Source organism: Schistocerca gregaria, chromosome X (genome assembly GCF_023897955.1).
Source record: "Schistocerca gregaria isolate iqSchGreg1 chromosome X, iqSchGreg1.2, whole genome shotgun sequence".
NCBI classification, from domain to species: Eukaryota; Metazoa; Arthropoda; class Insecta; order Orthoptera; family Acrididae; genus Schistocerca; species Schistocerca gregaria.
Genome location: NC_064931.1, coordinates 208,074,701 through 208,101,960, shown reverse-complemented (window position 1 = coordinate 208,101,960; position 27,260 = coordinate 208,074,701). Strand labels below are relative to the sequence as shown.

The 27,260-nt window shown below is 41.2% G+C and overlaps 1 protein-coding gene and 1 pseudogene across 1 annotated transcript in view; one reads left to right on the top strand and one right to left on the bottom strand.

Moving 5' to 3' along the window:
* Positions 1 to 27,260, top strand: part of LOC126297729 (uncharacterized) — a 283,119-nt gene that overhangs the window by 235,932 nt on the left and 19,927 nt on the right. The window contains exons 4-10 of the mRNA XM_049988870.1: positions 169 to 348; positions 6,808 to 6,914; positions 13,557 to 13,717; positions 17,927 to 18,088; positions 19,748 to 19,815; positions 23,022 to 23,102; positions 23,726 to 23,887. Of these exons, the coding sequence (XP_049844827.1) occupies positions 169 to 348; positions 6,808 to 6,914; positions 13,557 to 13,717; positions 17,927 to 18,088; positions 19,748 to 19,815; positions 23,022 to 23,102; positions 23,726 to 23,887 (921 nt within the window). The remainder of the gene's footprint in view (positions 1 to 168; positions 349 to 6,807; positions 6,915 to 13,556; positions 13,718 to 17,926; positions 18,089 to 19,747; positions 19,816 to 23,021; positions 23,103 to 23,725; positions 23,888 to 27,260) is intronic.
* LOC126299819 (5S ribosomal RNA) lies at positions 20,661 to 20,778 on the bottom strand (annotated as a pseudogene).

The following is a 27,260-nucleotide window of genomic DNA, read 5'->3' as shown; positions in this document are numbered from 1 at the left end:
AATTCTTTTTGATACACCCTGTATTTTAGACTAGTGCCTGAAGATGAGCAGTATTCGAAATTTTAATTGCAGCTGTAAGCGTGTGCAGTACTTAAATGTGTTCAGGTCATTGACGAATTGGTGTTTCTCGCTACTGAGAGCGTTTTAAGGACTGTGCGGTTGTTGCAGAGTCGCACGACTCTGGCGGCGAGCCGATCCGGCCGGAGTACTGCCCGATCAACGGGCGCTTCACGTTCACGTACAGCGGCGTGGGCGGCGAGTGCCCGGTGCCTGTGTCGGAGCTCGACAACTGCCCGTCGGGCGCCAGCCTCAGCCTGCGCTTCCGCAGGTGCTCCTTCTCCGACTACAGTAAGTAGCTGCACCGCAGGGAACTCATTTTCCTGCATACTCTCTTGCTTTATTTTGAAACTAATAGTTGTTGTTCATCAGTCTGAGAACTAGCTTGCTGCACCTACCCATGCTACTATACCCTGTGCAAGTATCTTCATCTGCGAATAACTATTGCAACACACACACACACACACACACACACACACACACACACACACACACACACACACACACTAAACTTCTAGTCAGGTTGTACCGCAAATTTCTCTTATCCCGATTTCTATTCAGTACCACCCCAATAGTTACGTGATCTATCCTTCGGCATTCTTCTGTAGCACCACATTTCAAAAGCTCCTTTTCTCTTCTAGTTTGAACTGTTGATCGTCCATGTTTCACTTCCGTACACGGCTAAAATCCATTCACATACTTTCCGAAAAGACTTCCTAACTCCTAAATCCTTAGTCGATGTTAACAAATTTCTTTTCTTCAGAAACGCTTTTCTTGCCATTCCCAGTGTACATTTTATATCCTCTCTACTTCGGTTGTCAGTTATTTTGCTGCCCAGATAGCAAAACTCATTCACTAGGCATTATATAAGTGTCTCGTTTCGTAGTCTAATTCCTTCAGCATCGCCCGAATTAGACTATCGGACTTAACATCTGAGGTCATCAGTCCCCTATAACTTAGAACTACTTAAAACTAACTAACATAAGGACACCACACACATCCATGCGCGAGGCAAGATTCGAACCTGCGACCGTAGCGGTCGCGCGGTTCCAGACTTTAGCGCCTAGAACCTCTCGGCCACCCCGGCCGGTAGAATTCTGTAAAGTTTGGAAGGTAGAAGAGGAGGTGCTGGCAAAAGTAAAGCTGTGAGGACGGGGCGTGAGTCGTGCTTGTGTAAGCTCAGATGGTGGCTGGCGCGGTAGCTCAGCGTGTTCGGTCAGAGGGTTAGCTGCCCTCTGTAATAAAAAAATGAGTGAATTGATCAACAAAGAACTTCAACGGGCGTCAGGGAACGTCCGCCACGAACAGATAAAACGAACTATGACGAACAAAATGAGATAAAAAAAAATGGTGGAGCACTTTCCAGCGAAAGGCAAAGGTCCCGAGTTCGAGTCTCGGACCGGCACGCAGTTTTAATCTGCCAGTAAGTTTCAGTATCCACTCTGTTCAACTGCTCTTCAAAGTCCTTTGCTGCCTGTGACAGAATTAGTGTCATCGGCGAAACCTCGTAGTTTTGTTTTTTCTTCCTAAACTTCAATTCCTACTCCAAATTTTTCTTTGGTTTCCTTTACTGCTTGCTCAGTGTAAAGACAATAATAATGAGTATAGGCTACAACCCCATCTCACTCCTTTCTAAACCACCGAAGCCCCTCCACTCATAATGTTGTTGTCTGGTTTCTGTAAAAGCTGTAAATAGCCTTTGGTTCCCTGTATATTACCACGTGCCTTAAGGATTTCAAAGAAAGTATTCCAGTCAATGTAGTAAAACGCTTTCTCTTAGTCTACAAATGCTATAAATGTAGGTTTGCTTCCCCTCTGTCTGTCTTAAGTTGTAAGGTAAGTATTGCCTCTCGTGTGCCCACATTTCTCTGGAATCCAAGCTAATCTCCCCCGAGGTTGACTTAAACCAGTTTTTTCGTTGTTCTTCTGTAAAGGATTCGTGTTAGTATTTTGTAACCATGAATTATTAAACTGATAGTTCGGTAATATTCACACCTGTCAGCACCTGCTTTCTTTGGGATTGGAATTACTACATTCTTCTTGAAGTCTGAGTTGTATTTCGCCTGTCTCATACATCTTGCACACAAGATTAAGAGAGTGTTGACTTTGTTTCGCGGTTTAGCGATCAGCTGATTTGTCGCCCCCCCCCTCCCCCCCCCCCCCCACACACACACACACAAACCGGTATTATCAAGCTACATTACAGTGATAATTTTAGTGTATGCACGATATACCCGACACATCCGCGTTTCGCACAACACTTCGTAACGTAGGCTGACACAGTGACTAACCACGCATAAGGGTTGTTCGTAGCCTTCATATCCAAGCAGTAGCGTATCCTGAAAATGTTGGTAAGACATGCAACACGAAACTACTTTGTATGATGTATGTCACGTTGCTCAGTCACCATGGTTTTGTCTCTAGTGCAACTTGCTCTGCCGTTCTTGTTGCAGAACTCCTCAGTAACGTCATCGGGAAATGATTTTCTTTGTATTTCTCATCGGCGCCAGCAGAGCTGTTTCTATGGACATTTTGAGTGCGGGCGGACAACTTAGTCCTTGCGCATTCATAACAAAGATTTTTTAGTTTCATCAAAGCACAAAACGATCCTTCTACTGATAACGAAAGAGCTAGTAATGGTGAAAATCTTAGTTTAATATGTTCCGGAAGTCCAAGGTGTTCATTTAGATACAGGAAACTTTATATTTCCTTCAGACTTGGATTACGGATGTGACGTAAACATACCACTCACTCCGACTTCAACTTTAGAACATAAAAAACTCATCATATATCGCTTTAATTTTTCAAACACCACCTCGGGAAACTCATTTGCAAAGCTTGAGAACTTCTTATAGTCAAACATTTGAATTAATTTTCGGGGAGCGAACCAAATCTGTCGTTTAACTCCGTGGTTATAGTATCCAGTAGCTCGAGCTACACCTTCCTGTAACCATCCTGTGCAGATGTTTCTGTGATGTTTTACGTCCTCCTCCTCCTCCTCAGGCTGAAAGCATGTGAGATACTCTATTTTGTCAAAGCCATTGTATCCCTTAGTGCACAGTTTTTCTTTCCAGTTTTCCGCTCGGATTTTTTTCAAATGTACTCGTACAAATACAGTTCAACCCCATGATTTACCAGTTCGTACCAAACATCTTGAATGGCTCAATTTTGTTGGTTCAAGTTTTGGAAATCTCTTCTTCACTGTGGTATCAGCAAGTTTATTTTCGAGGGATGGACAAAAATGTTAAATCTACATGCATACTCAACAAATCACATTTTAGTGCCTGGCGGAGGATTCATCGAACCACCTGAACAATTCTCTTATTCCAATCTCGTATAGTGCGCAGAAAGAATGAGGAGCTCTAATTTCCCTTACTATATCGTGGTGATCGTTTCTCCCTATGTAGGTCGGTGTCAACAAAATTTTTGCATTCGGAGGAGAAAGCTGGTGATTGGAATTTCGTGATAAGATAGCGTCGCAACGAAAAACGCCTTTGTTTTAATTATATCCACCCGAAATCCTGTACCATTTCAGTGACACACTCCCATATTTCACGATAATACAAAACGTGCTGCCCTTCTTTGAATGTTTTTCGATGTTCTCCACAATCCTATCTGGTAAGGATTCCACACTGCGCAGCAGTATTCTAAAAGAGGACGGACAAGGGTAGTCCATGTGTTACATTTTCTAAGTGTCCTGCCAATAAAACGCAGTCTTTGGTTAGCCTCCCACACAACATTTTCTGTGTGTTACTTCCAATATAACTTGTCCGTTACTGTAATTCGTAAGTATTTCGTTGAATTTACGCCCTTCAGATTTGACTGATTTATCGTGTAACCGAAGTTTAAGGATTTCCTTTTAGCACTAAAGTGGAAGACTTCACTTTTCATTATTTAGGGTCAACTGCCAATTTTCGCTCCATTCAGGTATCTTTTCTAAATCGTTTAGCAATTTTTTTTATCTTCTGATGACTATTAGTCGATATACGACAGCGTCATCTGCAAACAACCGAAGACGGCTGCTCAGATTGTCTCCAAAATCGTTTATATAGATAAGGAAGAGCAAATGGCCTATAACACTACCTTGGGGAACGCCAGAAATCTCTTCTGTTGTACTCGATGACTTTCCGTCGATTACTACGCACTGATACCTCTCTGACAGGAAATAATAAATCTAAACAATATTCCATAAACACGCAATTTCACTACAAGCCGCTTGTGTGGTACAGTGTCAAAAGCCTTCCAGAAATCCAGAAATACGGAATCGATCTGAAATCCCTTGCCAATATCACTAAACACTTCATGTGAATAAAGAGCTAGTTGTGTTTCACAGGAACGATGTTTTCTAAACCCATGTTGGCTGTGTATTAATAGACGGTTTTCTTAGAGGTAATTCATAATGTTAGAACACAATATACATTCTAAAATCCTGCTGCATATCGACGTTAATGATATGGGCCTGTAATTTAGTGGACTACTCCTACTACCTTTCTTGAATATTGGTATGACTTGTTCAGTTTTTCCGTCTTTGGGTACGGATCTTTCGTCGAGCGAACGCGCTTGTATATGATTAACTATGAAGCTAATCCATCAGCATACTCCGAAAGGAACGTAATTGGTATACAGTCCGGACCAGAAGACTTGCCTTTTTTAAGGATATTTAAGTTGCTTCACCACTTAGGTGATATTTACTTCTAAGTTACTCATGTTGGCAGCTGTTCTCGATTCAAATTCTGGAATATTTACTTCATCTTTTGTGAAGGCATTTAGGAAGGCTGCGTTTAGTAACTCTGCTTTGGCAGCACTGTCTTAGATAGTATCTCCATTGCTATGGCGCAGAAAAGCCATTGATTGTTTCTTGCCGCTAACATACTACACATACGACCAGAATATCTTAGGATTTTCTGCCAAGTTTCGAGACAGTTTCGTTGTGGAAACTGTTACAGGCATCTCGCATTGAAGTCCGCGATAAATTTAGAGCTTCTGTAAAAGATCGCCAGTCTTGGGATTTTGTGTCTGTTTAAATTTGGCATGTTTGTTTCGTTGTTTCTGCAACAGTGTTTAACCCGTTTCGTGTACCAAGGAGGATCAGCTCCGTCGTTAAATTTATTTGGTATAAATCTCTCAATTGCTGCCGATACTATTTCTTTGAATTTAAGCCACATCTGGCCTACACTTCCATTATTAATTTGGGATGAGTGGAGATTGTCTCTAAGGAAGGCGTCAAGTGAATTTTTATCTGCTTTTTTGAATAGGTATATTTTTCGCTTATTTTTCGAGGATTTTGGGATTACAGTATTCAATCTCGCTACGACAACCCTGTGTTCACTAATACCTGTATTCGTTTTTATGCTCGTTATTAACTCAGGATTATTTGTTGCTAAGAGGTCAAGTGTGGTTTCACAACAGTTTACTATTCGCGTGGGCTCATGAACTAACTGCTCAAAATAATTTTCAAAGAATGCGTTTAGCACAATTGCGGATGATACTTTATGCGTACCTCCGGAATGAAACATGTATTTTCGCCAACATATAGAGGGTAAATTAGTTACCACCAACTATTACCGTATGATTCGGGTGCGTGTTTCAAATTAAACTCAACTTTTCTTTGACCCTTTCAGGAACTGTATCATCTGAATTGGGAGATCGGTAAAAGGATCCAATTATTATTTTATTCCGGTTGCCAACATTGACCTCTGCCCATACTAACTCACAGGAAGAGCCTACTTCAATTTCGCGACAAGATAAACTACTTCTGACAGCAGCAAACACGCCACCGCCATCCGCGTTAAGCCTATCCCTTCGGAACACCTTAAGGTTCTTAGCAAATATTTCGGCTGAGCTTATATCCGCCTTTAGCTTATATCCTTGTGTGGTCAGGGGGCTCCAACCAACAGGGTGCATAGCGGCCCCAACACAACGGACTGGCTACTGGGCTGAATATTAGGTGCAAACTAGCTAAGTAGTCGGTTATCGTCTACAGCGCAGAAAGTGATACTGCACAGGGGATGGAGGAAAACGCACCAGGAGGGTGACCTCGCCTAACAGCTGGAAAATGAGTGGAAGTGCAGAGCCACGTCGACGAAGGATGCGAGAGGTCTCAGTTCATGACGGACACTATGCACGGCGCCCTTCCCCGACTGACTCGCTCTTCGGGAAGATTTTGAAATATGAAGGTCAAACCCTACAGGGGACTATAACATCAAGGCCGAAACGTGTGAGACTCCTTTTAGTCGCCTCTTAAGACACGCAGGAATACCTCGGGCCTATTCTAACCTCGGGACCCGCAGGGGCCCGCTAAATCACCCTACCTTGATTTCGTAGAAACTGTCGGGTATTACATGGAAGAGAGGGTGAAAACGAGAGGTCAGCATCCTTGAAATCAGTCATCTCTAATCACTGTTAGTGGGGGTGGTAAACAGTATGTGTGTGATGTCTTCAGGGTGTCACTCTTCTTCTTCTTCTTCTTCTTCTGGTGTACTGACATTGGCTATGCTGTGGAATATAAGTTTCCCTTGCAAAGGATTGACTAATGGAATCTAATATGTTAGAGTGGGTGGTTGTATTATCATTCTGTCATCTTCATGATCATTTCCTCCTCCTCCTCCTCCTCTTTCCACATGTTTTTCTCCTCCTCTTTCCTCCTTTCTCCTCTCACCACCACCACCCCACCTTATTAGCAGCACTGACCCAGCTCAGCTGTCATGCTTGCAGAATGCTCAGTGTGAGGCGGATTGTGCGATGTTGCAGACGTGACGTACGACTGCCTGGGGCACTGGGAGGGCCCGGCCAACCAACGCTACCTGTCGCTGCTGCACGCGTCCGCTGCCGATCACCAGCCGCGCTACCGCTGCGCCGTAAGTACTATCACTGCAGTTACCTCAACATTGGGACTCAGACATCAATAAGAGATGGGATTCAAAATTCTCGTGATTTGATTTTTGCTCGACAAAGGTTAAGGCTATACTGAAATAGCGCATTCTCCCCGTACATCCTTTTTTTATCAATGTGGCGACTGACTACGAACTGATTTAATTGGTGTGCATAGTCACAGTGCCGTGCTTACGCGAGTCTGCGGTTTTGCAGTCGCCTACCTGAAATAGCACCGTGTCTGTGTCAAGTTTCGAATAAAACTTGCCAAAACCGTTGCAGAAACCAAATGCCATAACCGAAATTTGGAGACAGCTTACGCAAGACAAGACTTTGTCGATGTCCGCCCCTTTTTGAAATGACTTATCAGTTCTGGTGATGAATACCGTTCCCATCAACTGGCATTGCATCAGGAAATGTTCAGAAAGTGAGGGATCTGATCCTGCGGGATTGTAGACAGACCACCCGAGACATCAGTAATATCCTGCGAATAAATTATGGTACATATAAAGGGGTTCTGTCAGAAGAATTGAACGTGAAAAGTTAGCGGCGAAGTTGGTGCCACGAGTGCTTAAAGACGATCAGAAGCTTACTTAAACAACTGTTTAAAGACGAGCGAAACTTTCTTAGATTATAACTGGTGACGAAAGCTACGTATTTGAATATGACCCCGAGCGATCATCATAAGAGGGTAATCCCAAAAGTAAGGTGTGATGTCACCGCCAGACACCACACTTGCTAGGTGGTAGCCTTTAAATCGGCCGCGGTCCGTTAGTATACGTCGGACCCGCGTGTCGCCACTATCAGTGATTGCAGACCGAGCGCCGCCACACGGCAGGTCTAGTCTAGAGAGACTCCCTAGCACTCGCCCCAGTTGTACAGCCAACTTTGCTAGAGATGGTTCACTGACAAAATACGCTCTCAATTGCAGAGACGACAGTTTAGCATAGCCTTCAGCTACATCATTTGGTACGACCTAGCAAGGCGCCATATTCAGTTACTACAAATAATATATTCTAGAATGTATTCTGAACAGATAATGTTGTGAATCATGTACCGTCAAGAACGACGTTCATCATTAATGGATTAAAGTCAAGTATCAAACTAATTACGTCCGCTTTCTGAATTCTAATTCCTTGTCATGTTCCAGACCTCACGTCAGTATAGTCCTTCCCTCCTCACGCCAGCGTGCGTGAGCTAAAACGCGTGCATTTCGGCCTCTACTAGTAACACGGTGTTGGCTCTTCTGCCAACACAAGGTCTCCTATTTTTTTTTATAAGTAGATAGAACTGTTTATTTCTACAATGGTTTGCATCAGTTCACAGCTTGAACATTTAGCTATTTTTTCGACATAATCACCATTTCTGTCGATACGTTTTTATAGACGCTGTGGCAGTTATTGTATGCCCATGTCGTACCAGTTCGCCGGCATGCTGTTTAAGAGGGTTATGAACCTCTCCTTTCACCTCGTCGTCGGAGCTGATTCGCTGGGACCACAATTAACGCTGACAGGTACTGTCAGATTCTAAAAAAACTCAAACGGGCAATTCAGAACTGGAGAAGAGGAATGTTGATCAAGGCGTACATATTCTCCATGACAACGCTCGCCCCCAAATAGCTCGGCAACCCGTTGCTCTCCAGCAAGACATAATCAATCACCGACCCATCCCATAGTCCTGATTTGGCGCCCAGTGACTGTCACCTGTTCCCTAGGTTAAAAGAACATTTGGCTGGAAAGCGGTTCAGCTCCGACGACGAGGTGAAAGACGTCGTTCACAACTTTGTGGAAAGCATGGCGGCGAGCTGGTATGACATGGGCATATAAAAACTGCCACAGCGTCTACAAAAATGCATCGACAGAAATGATGTTTATGTCGAAAAATAGCTAAACGTTAAAGCTGTAAACTGATGTAAACCATTGTAGAAAGAAATCAATCACAATCCCCTGCCCCTCTCCCCTGCCCGCATGGAAATTCTTGCTCTAACAGGACCTGTTTACGAAAATAGCACAGAATAACACCGACTGCATTCTTCCTGATGGTCCTAACGAGACACCACGTGTCCCCTTCCTGGAAATCGTGACGTCCTGCTTTAAACATGAGTCTCAAACGGTAAACATTCTCACCTCTAAAAGCCCTCATCATGTCTATGCACGCTCGCGAAAACACCGTTAATCGAAAAGCATTCTTATTGTTTGGAAATAAAGCACTGTCTAAGCACAGACGAGGAAAATCGGAACAATTACGCAAACAGAATTCGAAACACTGTCCTGCAGAAGAGAAAAATGGCTGGCATTTTCGGTGTTCTACAGCTTCTTGTCTAGAGATGCCACAGTGGCGGATGAGTGACGGCATCCCCACAAGAGAATGTCTGCTTCAACTTGTCTTTGAACACTTGCTTTCTCAGAACTTTCCATAGATACCTTGCCTCTATCTTGTTCGAATCAGTTTGGTGTAACTACAATTAAATAATAGGGTTGCTGCTGTAGTCTGACACGGAGCAACGTACTGAACATGTCTCCTCTTTACGACCGTGGTTCTGGAACGAATCTCAGCATCGACTACTCGTAATACCCAGATAGCGGTGTAATCCGCTATTACAACATTATTTTTGAGTGGAGTTTCAAAAAATTGCAATCAGTAGGAGAATACTGTTGGTTTTGTAGTATTCAGCCTCTTACCACTTTGCGAGAAAAGCAGCGCACGGTGGATGGACTAAGTTTTAATTATATCCCCCTTTTTTATTTTTTTATTCTATGTATCGTGAAACAGTGTAAAATTTTTCAATCTTTGTTCGATATCTACCTTCGTTACAGGAAATAATTGGAGCAAAATCCGAAAATCAGTTATTTCAGAAACTGCTTATAATAAGCGGTTTTGACTGTCAGGTTGAAGTGGCATGGAAAAAAAATAGATGTAACCAAAAACAGGATGTTGCAGCGATAACAGCCATCCCTCGAAAGGGATGGCGTGAGGCAGTCCAGGCTCAGCCTGTTCTGACGGCTCCTGCACTTCAGTGCACGTTCCAGCAACAATATAGGAGGCTAGCAACAAACACCCGAGTCTTAAAAGAATGGAAAACCCATGTATAAAACAGTTCCAAACATTGGATTACTTTACAAATGAGCTACTGTGATACGCACGTAAGCGAGAAAAAGTTCTAAAATCGTGCTTAAAGTTTGTTGAAAGTCGCTAAGAGCCCTTTCTCAAATACCGGATGAATAGTTTCCGGATATTATGCGCCCATCACTTGTGCAGCTTAAAAACACAAATTCTAGCTATAATACTTCCCCTTCCGTTGCTTAATATTTAAACTTAGAGTATTCCTATTAATGAGTAGAGTACACCATTATTTTGAATTTCTAAATTCCGTCATAACTACGCGAAATATTGAATATTAAATTTTTGTTGTTCCTGGAAACCGTTAATTAGGCAACCTGTTAACTGTACTGGGTTCCGGTTTGTGGGATACTCGCTGAGTAATATACACTGAAGCGCCAAAGAAACTGGTATAGGCATGCGTATTCAAATACAGAGATACGTAAACAGGCAGAATACGGCGCTGCGGTCGGCTACGCCTGTATAGGATAAGTGTCTGGCGCCGTTGTTAGATCGGTTACTGTTGCTACAATGACAGGTTATCAACATTTAAGTGGGATTGAACATAGTATCATAGTTGGCGCACGAGAGGTCGGACACAGCATCTCCGAGGTAACGATGAAGTGGGGATTTTCCCGTACGACTATTTCACGAGTGTACAGTGAATATCCGGCAAAACATCAAATCTCACACGTTTCTGCGACGACTGAAGAGAATCGTTCAGCGTGACAGAAGTGCAACCCTTCCGCAAATTGCTGCAGATTTCAAAGCTGGGCCATCAACAAGTGTCAGTGTACGAACCATTCAACGAAACATCGATATTGGGCTTCTGGCGCACTCGTGTACCCTTGATGTGACTGCACGACCAGCTTTACGCCTCGCCTGGGCCCGTCAACACCGACATTAGACTGTTGATTGGAAACACGTTGCCTGGTCGGAAGAGTCTCGTTTTAAATTGTATCGAGCGGATTGACGTGTACGAATATGGAGACCACCTCACGAATCAAAGGACCCTGCATGTCAGCAGGGGACTGATCAAGCTGGTGGAGGCTTTGTAATGGTATGGGGCGTGTGCAATTGGAGTGATATAGGACCGCTAACACGTCTATATACAACTAACAGGTGAAGTGTATGTAAGCATCCTGTCTGATCACCTGCATCCATTCATGTCCTTTGTATATTCCGACGGACTTCGAAAATTCCAGCAGGATAATCTACATCTACAGGGTTACTCTGCAATTCACACTAAAGTGCCTGGCAGAGGGTATTTCGTACTAATTCCCCACCATTCCACTCTCGAATGGCGCGTGGGAAAAACGAACACCTAAATCTTTCCGTTCGAGTTCTGATTTCTCTTATTTTATGATGATGATCATTTCTCCTTACGCAGGTGGGTGTCAACTAAAATATTTTCGCATTCGGAAGAGAAAGTTGATCGAAATTTCGTAAATAGATCTCACCGCAAAGAAAACCTCCTTTGTTTCAGTGACTGCCACCTCAACTCGCGTATCATATCGGTGACACTCTCACCCCTATTGCGCGATAACACGAAACGAGCTGCCCTTCTTAGCACTTTTTCGATGTCCTCCGTCAATCCTACCTGGTAAGGATCCCACACCGCACAGCAATATTCCAGTAGAGGACGATAAGTGTAATGTGACACCTCACACGCCCAGAATTGCTACAGAGTGGCTCCGTGAACACTCTTCTGGCCACCGAAATCTCCAGACGTGAACATTATTCAACATATCTGGGATGCCTTGCAATGTGCTGTTCAAGAGAGATCTCCAGCCCCCTCGTACTCTTACGGATTTATGGACAGCCCTGCAGGATTCATGGTGTCAGTTCCCTCCAGAACTACTAAAGACTTTAGTCGAGGCTATGCCATGTCGTGTTGCGGCACTTCTGCGTTCTCACGAGGGCCCTACATGATATTAGGCAGGTGTACCAGTTTCTTTGGCTCTTCAGATTATTATTATTATTTCTTTCTTTTCTCAGACGTTATGTCTGGTCAAAAATGGAAAGAGATGCGGACCTTGGAAGAGCAGTTGAACGGAATGGACAGTGTCTTGAAAGGAGGATATAAGATGAACATCAACAAAAGCAAAACGAGGATAATGGAATGTAGTCTAATTAAATCGGGTGATGCTGAGGGAATTAGATTAGGAAATGAGACACTTAAAGTAGTAAAGGAGTTTTGCTATTTAGGAAGTAAAATAACTGATGATGGTCGAAGTAGAGAGGATATAAAATGTAGACTGGCAATGGCAAGGAAAGCGTTTCTGAAGAAGAGAAATTTGTTAACATCGAATATAGATTTAAGTGTCAGGAAGTCATTTCTGAAAATATTTGTTTGGAGTGTAGCCATGTATGGAAGTGAAACATGGACGATAACTAGTTTGGACAAGAAGAGAATAGAAGCTTTCGAAATGTGGTGCTACAGAAGAATACTGAAGATAAGGTGGATAGATCACGTAACAAATGAGGAGGTATTGAATAGGATTGGGGAGAAGAGAAGTTTATGGCACAACTTGACTAGAAGAAGGGATCGGTTGGTAGGACATGTTTTGAGGCATCAAGGGATCACAAATTTAGCATTGGAGGGCAGTGTGGAGGGTAAAAATCGTAGAGGGAGACCGAGAGATGAGTACACTAAGCAGATTCAGAAGGATGTAGGTTGCAGTAGGTACTGGGAGATGAAGAAGCTTGCACAGGATAGAGTAGCATGGAGAGCTGCATCAAACCAGTCTCAGGACTGAAGACCACAACAACAACAACAACACATGCGGACCTTGATCAAGCGTGACTTCCTTTTAACTGCACTGTATATATTATATTGCATTAAGGAACTTTCGGGTAATTGAACATGTATCAATAATTACGGATCTCTGTAGCTGTATATATAAGTTTGAATGTAGCTGTATTGCAATGATCTACTGGTGGATATTGTGTGGTATGACTCCTGTAGTTATAGTATAATTGGTATAATGTCAACTTTATCCTGATGCCACACGTCCTTGACTTCCTCAGCCAGTTGGATGTATTTTTCAATTTTTCTCCTGTTTTCTTTTGTATATTTGTTGTATTGGGTATGGATATTTCGATTAGTTGTGTTAATTTCTTCTTTTTATTGGTGAGTATTATTATTATTATTATTATTATTATTATTATTATTATTATTATTATTATTATTACTACTACTACTACTACTACTACTACTACTACTACTACGAAAATCTTAGCTATGTTTTAGGCTAAAAGTGTGTGTGTGTGTGTGTGTGTGTGTGTGTGTGTGTGTGTGTGTGTGAAAGGCTGGGAGTTAGTGGTGAATACACCCCCCACCCCCCAAAGAAATAGCTGCACCTCCACACCTTCCACCCAACATGCAGAGCCATACATTGTATTGGCGCCTGCCTCTGTCCATCCCCCTCCAAAACCAAACCGTGTGACCGCGTCTGCCTGTCTCCCATCACCACCTCTCCGCTAACCCACCCCTGTATCGCCTGTGAGTAATATATAATGGCGTGCAGCTGTTCCGGGAGGAGACGGAGGGCAGCGTGCTGCTGGCGTTCTCGAGCGACTCTACGTGCCGCAGCGAACTGCGGAGCGCGGCGGCTGGCCACGAGATGCTGCGCCTAGCACCCGTCAGGCCGCCCGCGTGGCCCGCGTCGGCGCGCGCCGCGCCCTGCAGGTGAGCCGCCACGTTCTTCTTAAGCTGGGTTTACACTAGCAAGTCATTGCTAGCCGCTTGCAGCTGTGTTCACACAGCAGCGCAAGAATTAAGCAAGATTCTTTCGCAAGAAACTTGCGTCGACAACTTGGTGATACCGTTTACACGTGCTTTCAGTACCACTAAGAGTGTCAGCCGAAATGTAAAATGACAAGTAGGCAGGTGAGATATGCTGCAGCTCTTGTAATTGTAATGCAAAACGTGAAAAAGAAAAAGAGTAGATAATGAGAAGATCGCAAAATGGTGCCTATAATAATCTTTTGCAAGAACTTAGTATCGAGAGCATGGGATACTTTTGAAAACTTTTGCAGAATGTTATCAAATGATCTGTTGTTGATGTTAATAGCGCCCTTCATATCAAAACGTGACACAAAGTTCCGTACTGCTATTTCAGCAAAGGAACGTTTGCTAGTCACTCTACGGTTTATAGCTACCGGTGAGCTACGAATAAAATAGGCATTTCATTTATTTATGTGTACAATACAACCAAAAAAGTTTCAATTTTGAAATCTCTTCTTTGTAGGAGACTCATACAAGTCCCTAATTTACTTGTTTCATATTCCCGTCAGCACGATTTGCTCTGGTCTTACCCGATGTATGTAGAGCCATTTCTATGAAATAAACTGCATTTTACAGCATGATATGCTTATAAAAAAATTCTAATGCTCTTAAAATGGGAAGTGTCAAGCTAATTAAATAGAACATGTAATAATTACACATCGTCTTTTTCTAGACTCCTAAAACAACAAGCGAGTGGATGCAGGTGGTAAATGGGCTGTCCTCAACTTATGCTACTGTCTCTGTACTTCTTTCGCAGATGTGTCGAATATCGACGAGATTTCATTTAATGCGCTCATCTTCTTCACTCTATCCTTAAAGACTCGATTATTCACGTTCCATATTTTGTGGTAGCTCTCCACAGCTTCAGTAAAATGTTCCATATCCTCCATCCTTTCCCGTTTCTTCTCCATTTCTGAAATTTGTTTGCATATAATACATAAGATGCTTGCATAAAATTAAGCCACCACATTAAGTAAAATGTTAAATATGAGTGTTATGCAGACGACATACTAAAACTTGTGCTTCCTACTTGCAGGAAATGGAACTAAATCCTTAAAGCTGCAAGTTACTTGCAGACACTTCCTGCGTGGTGTTCACACTGGAAGAGGAAAATGTCCAGCAAGTCACTTCAGCAATAAATTGCTACGGTCGCAGGTCGACTTGGCGATATGTTTACACTCGCAAATCGCACTGCAAGTTCCTCTACACAAGTAAATTGCTGCGATAACTTGATAGTCTAAACCAAGCATTACGGGGCCATATAGGCTACAACCTCTGGACAAGCACCATAAAAATTGAAATTTAAGATGCGGACCCTGTTACCATCATCATTCCTAGACTTACATTATATGAATGAAAGGTTCTTGTCAGTGGTCAGTGCATTGTTCTGGGACAAAATAAGACTAAAATTGCCAAATTTAAGAAGTTTTTGAGCTTCCCCAAAATTTCAGCTTGTGCTAAAGACAGATTAGTTCCAAACTAATACAGAAAACTTCAGAATTCGTGCATTCAGAGAATGGGCTCAGTGCAAAAATATGAGATAGTGCTTCATCCACCACAGAGTCACGAGTGATACTGAAATAACTACCCTTAGTTTCGGAAAAATAATTATATAGGTATATACTCGAAGTGAAAAAGGCCTCTCGTTCACCACATTGGCAGATCAGTTTTCCGTGATTGATACAAGAAATGGTACATGTATATACTACAGTCAGTCGTAATGTTGAAGGAATATTAATCTTGTGACATTAATTAATTAGTGACACATTTTGAGGTATTACTGCTCATCATCTGCCATTATTATGGCATGGAAGTCACTTACATATTTTTTGTACTACTGATATTATTAACTAGACCACCACTAATTTGTTTGTTGCTGGGGTCTTAATTGTACTTACAGTATATGCTAATATAGTCAATCACCAAACTATACTGTATGCACATATTATCGATTACTATATTGTAGGCCATACAAATGTAAACTAAATCAAGCATCTTTGCCAATCTATGAAATTATTGAATTCATGTGCAATTTTGCATAAAATATAGTTTGGAATTAGTCCTTTTCCTGCCTCATACATGATCAGGAAAACAATTCTACAAACTCGAGGACAAGATCATTTTATTGACAAGTAGGGTGACATGTAGTTCATCACTATAGGAGTATATGATAACAAATTCAGGCCAAATGAAATGTACATCACAGGAAAGAGTGCCCAAGCAGTTGTATCCACACACTGTACCTGCCCCTTCTCTGTGGAAATGCAGGCCTGTATTCTTGTGTGCAAATGGCATCCTGTGATACTGTTCCAAGCATCTTGCACCTTCTGTTGCAATTTGGTGATGGTTCGTGCAGGCTCTAGGAAACAAGTAATTTCCTGGTTAATTATGTCCCTTATGTGCTCAGTTGGCAACATACCTGATATTGCTGGCCAGGGCAGTTGTACACCATGTTGCATCACAGCAGCTGTATGCGGACAAGCATTGTTCTGCTGAAAAAGAACACCAACTTCCTGGGCGGGGAGAGAAAGGTAGTTGTATAGTGATAACAACCTACACAATGCTGTGGGCACTGGTTACTTTACCTGGCGAAACACCAAATGAGACTGCGAGCTGTAACTGATGACCCACGCACTATGAAGCCTGTGGTGAATTGTGTGTGGATACTCTATAGTGGGCTGCTCACCAGGTCTATACTGTAGACATGTACTTGTATGTCCTTCACTCCCAACAGATAGAACATACTGTCATCACTGATGGTATCAGAGTGCCATTGCACCCTCCAGTTGACCCTTTCATGACATCAGAGTAGCCCTGCTTGGTGATGGTGTGGTGTCAGTGTTAGTCTGGCCAGAGTTGCACGTGATCTTAGTCCTGCTGCAGACCGAGTTCACGATGGTTCTCGGTGACACAGCAGGTTCTACATGTTATGCTGAAAAAGAGCACCAACTTCCTGTCAAAAAAAAAAGGGGGGGGGCAGTTATATGGGGATGATAACCTGCACAATATAGTGGGCACTGGTTACTTACTGGATATGCACCTGTACTATGTCTAGAACCTGATGTGTGCATGTGGCAGTGGTCCACAGAATACTGCTGACAGCAGCGACACACTACTACATTGTTCCCAATATGTGCAGCAACCTGTTGTTACATCCATCCAGCTTCCTGCAGGCCCGCAAACTGTTCACCTCTACACATAGTACAATCACTGCTTTCAGAAGTAGAACAGTTGGCATATATCACTGTTGACGGTGACAAGTGAATCTCTATCACTACAACCCTTCAGCATGCACATATTATACCCTGGTGCCACAGAACACTGTGTTCTGGGACACCAGGTAATAACATGGGGGGCGTCACATATATATATATATATATATATATATATATATATATTTCAGGAGTGTATTTATTTAGAATTCCTTGTTCAGATGTACTTACATCCTTTCTTATGAATGTTTAGTTAGCTATTTATGAAATCATCTACTTGGATCTAGATAGTGTAGATGAATTGAATTGTTCATCTTGCACAACATTCTCTGTGCAAAATTACACAAGGTTACATCGTAAAGACGGGAATAAAGTTAAGTCAAGAAATATTAGATGTTAAGCAGCTTTGAACAAAAATAAACATCAATAATGTAATAGGTGAACACACATGAAAGAAATACTCTCATGGCCATATGTTCCACTGAAGCATGCATTGCACTCAGCAAACAATGAAATGATGATTTAAAAAATAGCTTCTGGTAATTGTGCTTTTTGCCCATATTTGATAGTGATTGTGTGAGTATTGCAGAGAACTTAAGTTTGACTTACTTCTTAGGGTCAGCAGTGCAGATAAACTTGCCAGAGGGAAAAATGTGTACCTTGATCTGAGATTTGAACTATCTGCACTAATGTGTTACGTAATTGAATATGGGTGAAACTTCAGACAAGTGTTTCGTGTATTCTGCTATCGACAAGAACTCGCATGTTTTGCAGGGAATGCTGTATTTACGGCATTCATATGTCGGTGTTTTGTGAAGTGTAAAATCTGAAACCAAAATGTTTCCTTGCTTCACTTGCGACTGATGAGAGAGATAACTCCAGTACACATTTTGTGCAGGTTCCCTACATGGGCCCAGGGCCGCTGGCAGCAGCTGACGGTGGAAGGGAGCACGATGAGCTACCGTGATCACACTCGCCTGCAGACTTACACAATGCGCTGCCTTGCAGAACCGACATCAGTGCTCCCTGACAGATTCCCAGTCTTTGTCCGTACACACTGGTAAGATATTTTAATATAAACTCAGAGCTGCTTAGTGTAAGCTAGAAAAGAGAGTACCTGGGAGCTTACAATATGGAGAACTCTCTATTTGCTTCATGTGCTGCCTCGTCTGACAAGCAGTATAATTCCCATAATTATCAGTTTGAGTGAGTGAGCACCAGTCGTTGTTTGTTGTTTGCATAATTTACAGAAGTGGCAGTCTGCAATGGCTTGTGTGTGTGTGTGTGTGTGTGTGTGTGTGTGTGTGTGTGTGTGTGTGGGGGGGGGGGGGGGGTGTTTTCCTCAATTACTACTGCTGCTGCTGGTGCTGGTTAGAGCTGGGTTGTTCATGAACTAACGGGTCCAAAGAAAGATGAATGGAAGGAGTGAGGAACGAATTCTAAGGAGCAGTCTTTCATAGTTCACTTTAGCTGCAGCTTTCTACGTGTAGCTCCTGGGAATGGGAAACAGTCACTCTCATTCCTGTAACAGCACGTCAGCCGGTCTTGTTCCAGCCTCGGTCTTAGCCTCCCTCGGCTGGACTTGCACTTCTTCTCGTGGCCACTCGTCGCATTTTCACTGCCAACTGCTCCTAATTCAGTATCGAGTTGTTGTTAGTTTTGTTTGTTGTGCATTCCCATTCTAGATCTGTTTCAAACTCTTTTTGAACTCTGGATTTCTGATTCTTTTCATATTTTATTCAATGTCCTTGACTGGTAATTAAAATATATTTTATAATTACATATATTACGTAAAAATTATGTGGTATGTAACACGCATAACAAAAGGGCATATCAGCTTACTTCACTATTTTGATAAATAGCAGAAGACATACTTTCGTTATTACATATGCAAGGGAAGTTGGCTTGGCACACAGAAGTGGTCGTTTTCCATCCATTTTTGATCCAAGGTAAAACAGCATGTCCATTGTTATGGAAGGCAGACCGACTTACAGCCAAATGAAACCCGTGCACCATAATAAAATGTCTGGTGTCACATTTTGTGAAGAGAATACAGTAACTTCTACAATATTATTTCAGTGGTACAGGGTGACGCATGAAAAATTGGCCCCGAGTACTAGACTGCTCATTGTCACCCACCAATCGTTATCTATTGTTTCGAACCTATTTGCATAAGCTTATTTGTTATTTCTTTACTGCCTAATTATTACACGTTTATTTATTATGCTCATGGCGGTCGACAGATTGTGCGTAATTGGTGAGCAGTCTGTACTTGGCTGCTTTTTTGTGCATTATTTCACTGCAATCAACCACATAACACTACAATTGGCTAAAAGAGAGGTTTTGCAGAGTCACAAAAAATACTTCCACAAGTGTGTGAGAATTCTGTAATGAATAAAAACTCTATACCCCAGATGGGAGGCAAGTGCCCCCTCTTGGCACCTACTAATTTTCAATTTTTCATAAAAGCTATATGCCGTGCACATATGCACGGTGAATGAGTAAAAATGAACAGTTCCCAAAAAAGAGTGATCACCTTTAATTAGTTCCCAAGGATGAAAGAGTTTGCCCATATGTGGTGGTGGTGGTGGTGGTGGTGGTGGTGGTGGTGGTGGTGGTGGTGGTAGCTGTAGCTGTAGTTGTAGCTATTTAATTTATAATGAATGCCTTTCTTCTCTTCTTTCCTGAGTATGACTCTTTTTTTTTTTTTTCTCCTTAGTGGAGAAGAAATGTACAACTGCATATGGGTGAAGCTACGTGGCATGAATGTCTTGGAATTCCAGCTAGGTGAGTTCATATTCTCTAATGCAGCATATAATATTAGTTGATTACTTTCTGAATAATACTGCCATGTTGCTCTCCTTTTTTTTTTTTTTTTTTTTTGATATACTTTAATTTGTGACATTTTTCTTTAACTCGCATGTACACTCTGAGGCTTGTTAGACTTGTATCTTGAAACTCCACGATTTAATGATGCTCAGTGATGTCAAAGATGTGTAACGCCAACTATTAATTTTTTATGATGGTTCGAATGTATGTTTAAGTATTCCAGAATGAGATTTTCCCTCTGCAGAAGAGTGTGCGCTGATATGAAACTTCCTGGCAGATTAAAACTTTGTGGTGGACTGAGACTCAAACTCGGTCAGGCACACAGTTTTAATCTGCCAGGAAGTTTATGTTTAAGTATGTAGAAAATTGTTGCCTCAGTTCTCCTAAAAGTACAGTTACTAATGTTTAATTTATGCTCACATTCTTTTTCTGATAATCTGTAAGAGAACTTGAGATTGATGAAAAGTGTTGACAACCTGCTATATACTTTTTTTAAATACATCAAAAAATAAAAATAAACTCTATGCCTCTGTATATTAATGCAGTTTTGAGATCAAGAAGGAATGAAAAACATAGATACTAATGTATTCATAGGAGAGCACTCAGTCTTCAGGCCACAAGTGGCACTTTGGGACCATCCGACTGCCATGTTGGCGTCAGCTGAGGATGTGGGTAAGAGGGGCATGTGGTCAGCTCAGTGCTCTCCCGGTCGTTATGATGGTTGTCTCTGACTGACTGGGACCGCTACTATTTGGTCGAGTAGGTCCTCAATTAGTATCACGAGGCTGAGTGCACCCGAAAAATGGCAACAGTGCATGGCGGCCCAGATGGTCACCCATCCAAGTGCTGGCCATGCCCGACAGTGCTTTACTTTGGTGATCTGATGGGAACCGGTGTAGCCACTGTGGCAAGGCCATTGATTCGTAGGAGAGAATAGTGAAAAATGATACTTTATCCAAATAAAGATGGAAGAAATTTAACTGCTGGGCAAAATGAGATTGATAAGCGTACAAATCATAAGCAACTCAAGTTTTGCAAAGTGTAATGACTCTATTTGAAAAAGGGGAGGAAGAGGTGGAGGAAAGATTTTGACTTCAACAATAAATTTTTATTCTTGTCATGATGGGAGGCTGTAAGCAGGTAGTTCAATGAAAGTACCCGGAGTTGCACCGAACTTCTAAAAAATATGCGCTCTGTACATGAAGCATTAGGGATGTAAGAGACATAATCCATTAACCACCTTACATGTTACTGGACAAGAAATTCATCTAGGGTTCCAGAGGTGAAGGGAGACAAATCAATGCAAATTTATCAAGGAATAATAGCAGCAGATGATGCAGTAGGTGTAGAAATCAGACGTGGTGGTGGTTGAGGTACTAATCTGATCAGTCACCACTTAACAGGCATCCCACAAAATACCTCTGGTGTCTCCAAAGTCACCCTAATGTAGACATTGTTTAGTATATACCACCTGATTACTTTAAACCTGGTGAGATTATCCTGGCAGAAAAAGTCTATTCCTCTGGTACAGGACTTAAAAGTTTACGTGAAAAATTATCTGCGTCATATGATGATATACTTCTAGGTAAATTGTAATGTAGTGATGTAGTGGAATGTGTGATTCAACACTGTGAAGACCAGCCACCAGGAGGCTAAGCCGGCGCCTGCAGAGAGTGCCAACAACATGGAACCTACTTGCATCCACGCACCACGTGACAGGGAAATAGTTGCCACAGTATTTCTATGCAGGCAGCTGTAAAAGTCGGCAAAAGGACAGCAATCAGGCTTAGAGAGCCTTCCCTAGTCCAGGCGACGGGTGCTCCTCACCCTATCAGGCAGGATTGCTCTCAAAATTCATCATGTCAGACAACCGCCAGTGCCAGAAGTCGTCAGTTTTTCTCCCAGATTCTCAAGCTGGCTGATACGCAGGGATGTTAGCTTCTGCAGCAGCACAGTGTGTTCACCATTAGTGATCCTATTCTGAATAGGACATTTTGGCTTTTTCGGCCCAAGCTCTTAAGTTCTCTCCTACTGAGAGTTCTCATCCTTCGACTCAGTTCATACCAGCATGAATTTAACATCTATCCAGTGATGATTGCCAAACAAGTGCTTGCTACTAGCTTTTCTCCAGATGTACTTTTCCTGGTGAACTTGGTCTCTGACCAGTGCCTTTGCATCTCTGCACCAGTTTGGCCGTATTGTGATCCACAGTTACTTTGTACTTACTGTGATACACTTGTTACTGTATTCTTGGCTTCTACTTCCTTGCTGTTGAAGCAGTTACCTACTATCGAAGCAGCTATTTTTTTGTTCAATAAATGTGTTGTATCTTGGGCAGTGTGTTTCTTGCGTTGCAAAGTGCAACAGTTCACAGCAGTATAATGTCAGATGGAAAGGTAAGGGATCTTCACAAGATTATTGTGAACAGTTTTCATTGGTTTCTACGTCGTCACCTTAAAAGATGCTGGATTGCAGTCTGTTTCACACTCCTGCAGGCTGTGATGAGTTCAGAATTTTCACTGGCTGTGTGTGGCAGCATCACTGCAGCTGTGATATGTCACTTTGTAACATGCCGATGACAACAATATTAAAAGAAGCTACCATGGTGAATATTTTAAATTTCAAAGCTGAAAAGGAAACGGTGGGCAGTCCAGGGTGAAATAACAGTAATATGGAAAGGATAGATTGCTACTCACCACATAGAGGAGCTATGGAGTTGCAGATGGGCACACTGCAAAAGACTGCTAAAATATGTAAACTTTCAAAGTAAGTCGTCCTTCTGGAGTAGGAAAATGCACATACATTCACCAAAGCACATCTCGCACACATGGACTCTGTCTCTGGGCACTGAGGCCAGGCACTTAAAGGTACCACGCAGAAAACTTCCAAATAATTCATTGAAGCAATGCTCTCAATTGGCTGCTAATCCTAGTAGAATATATTAGTGTTTTTTTCCTGTTCTAATATATTTTTATAATAAAAATGTAAAGAATAATTGATGTCGCTCACAAATGTTGATGGAAAAACCTTGCAATTAACTTGAATTATTATTTAAATAGAAAGTGAAATGCTTGTGTAGTCAAACCATGTGAAAATTAATAGTAGTAGAGTAAAAAGATACAGTACAATTTGTGCGCATTATGAAATGATTTGTTTTGTTTCAGGTGACCAGACGTACGCTGCAGCTAATCACAATCTCTGCTCTGATTCGAATTTTAGAAATAGAACTTGGATAACTCAAGGAAGTAAGCATCTCTAACATTTGTATGCTAATTTTTGGTTCCAAGGATCTTCTGGTCCAACTTCCTTCATGCTAGTATCTACCAGAGAAAATAAAACGGTCAAATCACAACTACTGAAAATGCAGGCCAGGAAATAAAAAGCTGCAGTAACTTTTGACTGCTATTGGTTGTGCTGATGTAGGTGAAGGTTGATCATGATTGTCATAGATAAAAAAAAAAAATACTACTTTAATCTTAGGAGAAAAGCATTTACACACAATTCTTGTCCTGCAATGTTTGTTCCTTTTCATTTTACATTTGTGTTTCATGTGCTTTACTTCACAATTTCTGAATAGGTACTGGCACATTCCATGACTAATTAATAAATAAATAAATAAATAAATAATGCAGTAAGAAATTAAATTTTACATTTTGTTCTGGTTTAAAACTAAATTCATGCTCTTCTGTTCCATTGAAATTGTTAAACTTGAACTATTGAAATATTTCTACTAAATCTGTGCTTTACTGAGAGTCCTTTCACATGATATTTCAGCACCAATAAGTCAGTGCGGAGTTGCAGGACAGCCTTAGAAATAGTTAAGTAATTCTGGAACAATTATTGAAGGCATTTCTTTTTACCTCCTTAGGGTTGGACCGCATGCAAGAGACTCCATGCCCAATAGCTGGGAAATACACTGGATTAATTCCCGATGCTGTTGGCCTCTGTGCTAAGTTGTCATCAGACTGCAACTCACCTGATATCATGTACTACACTGTATCAGACTGCACACAGAGTGAAATATATGAAGGTGAGCCAACTACTGTGTTAAGTCTTTTGGTTTTGTTCTCTGTCATGAAAGAAGGGGAAAACTTAACTTCAGAATTGTAACACCAGATTTTATTACAGACATCTTATTATGTAAATGCCAAGATACTGGTTAGTAGGTCACTAGCGTGTTAGACTCAAATTTTGCTTGTAGATGTAAACTATCAGAGAATTTTGTTTCACTAGTTCCATCATCACTAACTCTAACATTCATAGAGTCTCCAGTAAGGTAAAACTGAATACACACAGATTCTGTGCATAACAGAGCAACTGCTTTTTATTTTAACTGCCCTTTCATGGGTATGACAACACACCCTACAGCTTTAGTTCAGTTGTATACCATTCTGTATGCATCAGTTAAATCCCTCCCAGTCTCATGTGAATTTTTAATGGGTTTTTAATAAAATATTGTTTGGCAATGGCACTGCTGAAACATGTCCTTAAATGACACATTTTCAAATAGCTTTAATACATTTATCATATGTGTTATTTTTTATAGCACTCTGGCAGTATGAGAGTCATATAATGAATTCCACATATGTAGTTTCAAATTTTGCAGAAATACCTTAATGCAGTGCTACCATAAGTATGGAAATAATTGTTGTAGAAATGGAGGATGTGCACGTATTTGCAACTACATCCATTTAAATCATTCTCTGTCAGGTAATATTGTCCATGGAAAAAATCTTCTGTTTCATAACAATTGGTGGTGATTGGCTGATTGTTCTTAGTTGGTTTTGTGTTGAAGCAACATTTACAATTGGTGGCATTTGGCAAATTTGAACAGATCTACATTATCCTAATATGCTGACAAGTTTGCAGCATTATTTCTTTAAGGTTGTTTAAATACTGTAGTATTAATTAGTAGTTGACATTTAACATTAACCTTAACGGCCCTGTTGATGGCTTAAGCTGTCACCAGTTTCTACGACATATCCTTTGTAAAATGTTTGGTCAACACAGGATGCTAAACATTTAAAATATGAATTACTTTTATGCTGTGCATGGTGGATGATGATTTGAAATACTTACGAAAACTTTGAAGTGCTGACAAATAATGTATTTTTCTGTTCATGTCATGTCATTTGATCATACGTGAACAGAACTTTTTTGTGAATCTAACAAAGGAGTAATGTCAATATGAGAAACGAGGATTCATTTGATGTGCAGTGATATAGCATATTGAATGTACATGATAGTGTAAAGGAAGACCTGAAAAATATCATTATCAATTCCCATTCTGTATAAATGAAATGTTAAATGCATTTGTTTATATATTCTTGTTGAACATTTGTTGTAGGGTAAATGGGTAACCATGTTGTCAATAACCTGACAAAACATATAATGTCTTGTTTAATGTAAAAATCATGAATTATTTTTCATCAGTGTTTGAGTGAACTTCATTTGGAAACTCCTCTTACTCAATTAATGTTAATTGTTGCATTAATTTTCATAGGAACTCATAAAATTAATAATTCAGGTTATTTCGGAATTAATATCACAACTGTAGAAAACCATTATTTCAAAGCCACTTCATTGTACTCTATTTACTAGTAAATGAAACATATATCCCAGGCCTCTTTCTATATTCTGGGGAACCCTTTAATTAATTAACACCATAGTAGAGGGCTTACTGCATTGCATTGTCAAGTTAATAAAATGTTAAATTAATAACTTCAGCATTATCTGGAGAAAATAATAATTTAAGGTAAGAACAGTGTTTACTTGCTCAGTGGTGTCTGTCTGTCTGTCTGTCTGTCTGTCTGTTTGTTTGTTTGTTTGTTTGTTTGTTTTGTAGTAAATCTAGATTTAAATTTGTAGGAACTCATCACAGGAGGAAGAATCGTGATGCTCAGGCAGCGACATACCCTACCAACAGTGCTACCAGTGTAACTGTTATTCCAGAGCAGCAAAGGCTTCACAATACGTTTTCTGATCTTGAAGGAAACACACCTGATGAGACAATCACTCAGTCAAGCACAAATATGATGAACTATTCCACAAAAACATTGGGATCAACTGTCCCTGCGTACAAGCATTATGGAAGTCCCACAAAAGTTGAGGAACCAACCACTATTCTTACCTCTGAAACAGATGAGGTGTATGATCCATGGGAATTTCCTAAAATTCATGGTCTCCAAAAACCATTGTCTAATAAAACTATTTCTGTACATACAAATAATTCAGCAACCTTTAATAGCAAACACAATTATAATCATGTCAGAGAATTCAGAATGTCTGTCCGAACTTCAGAGAGCACATATCCATTGAGTGATGTCAAAGGCAGGTCATACTACCCTCCTCCTTACCGCACCTATCAGCTTAACCCTCAAAGGTCCACTCGTCCGGTAGAATTTGATTACTATTCTACACGAAGCAACATGGGAAGTTCTCAGAATTTAAGGCCTACTCAAGATGGCACAAGAATTGACCCTATTCAGTTCAGGAATCCATGGTTTCCTTCAAACAATGCAAATCCCTATGCACATGCAATGAGAAGAGGAGAGGTGGGAACTACAGTGAATTGTGATTTGTTCCCATGTGCAGGTAGTCAAGCTGAGTTTGACTCTATGGCAAGAAATTTGGGTAGGCATCATAGTGAAGCGGACAAAAGACGAGAATATGTTCACTATGATGCAGGTAATGTATGGGCAACAGACGATCGTAATCATGAAAACAGGGGCCAGCAATTCAGAGCACACCAGACTGATCAACCTAGGCTGTATCATAATGATAACCTATTTAGGCCTACAGGCAGTCAAATGCATACAACTAAAGATTTTAGGAGACTTTCTTACAGTGATAATGGTTATATCTATGATGGAGTTTCCAAGCCTTTACACACTACCTCAACTCCTGAGGGTACTGATATGTATCATTCCTTTTCTTCAAATTCAGACACAGTCTCTGTCGCAGTCTATAGTACAGAAAGACCAGCAATTCTGCCCACAAGAAATGGTGAGAAGATGTTACGCCAAGATGATTTGCCTGTGCATCATAATAGCAGGCTGCTACCTACTCAACAACAAGGTCAAGAGACTTTATTTCATGGCAACAGTGATGCAACAACTGAAGCAAAACATAGTCTTAAACATGACATAGGACCTGAAAGTTCACATACCTCATCTTATATGTCCAGAAGTGACAGACCAATCGCTACTAATCAACCAGTGTATCATCTCACTGGAACTGTCCCTATAAAAGGAAATGACAAAACTGGAAGTGAGAACAGAAATGGTCCAGGAAAAATGACACATACAGGCTTTGAATTTCAAAGTGGGTTCAGAGACCATATGGAAACTATTAATAATGGGTATGGTGATAGATCTGGAAACAGATTTAACCCCAGTAACTTA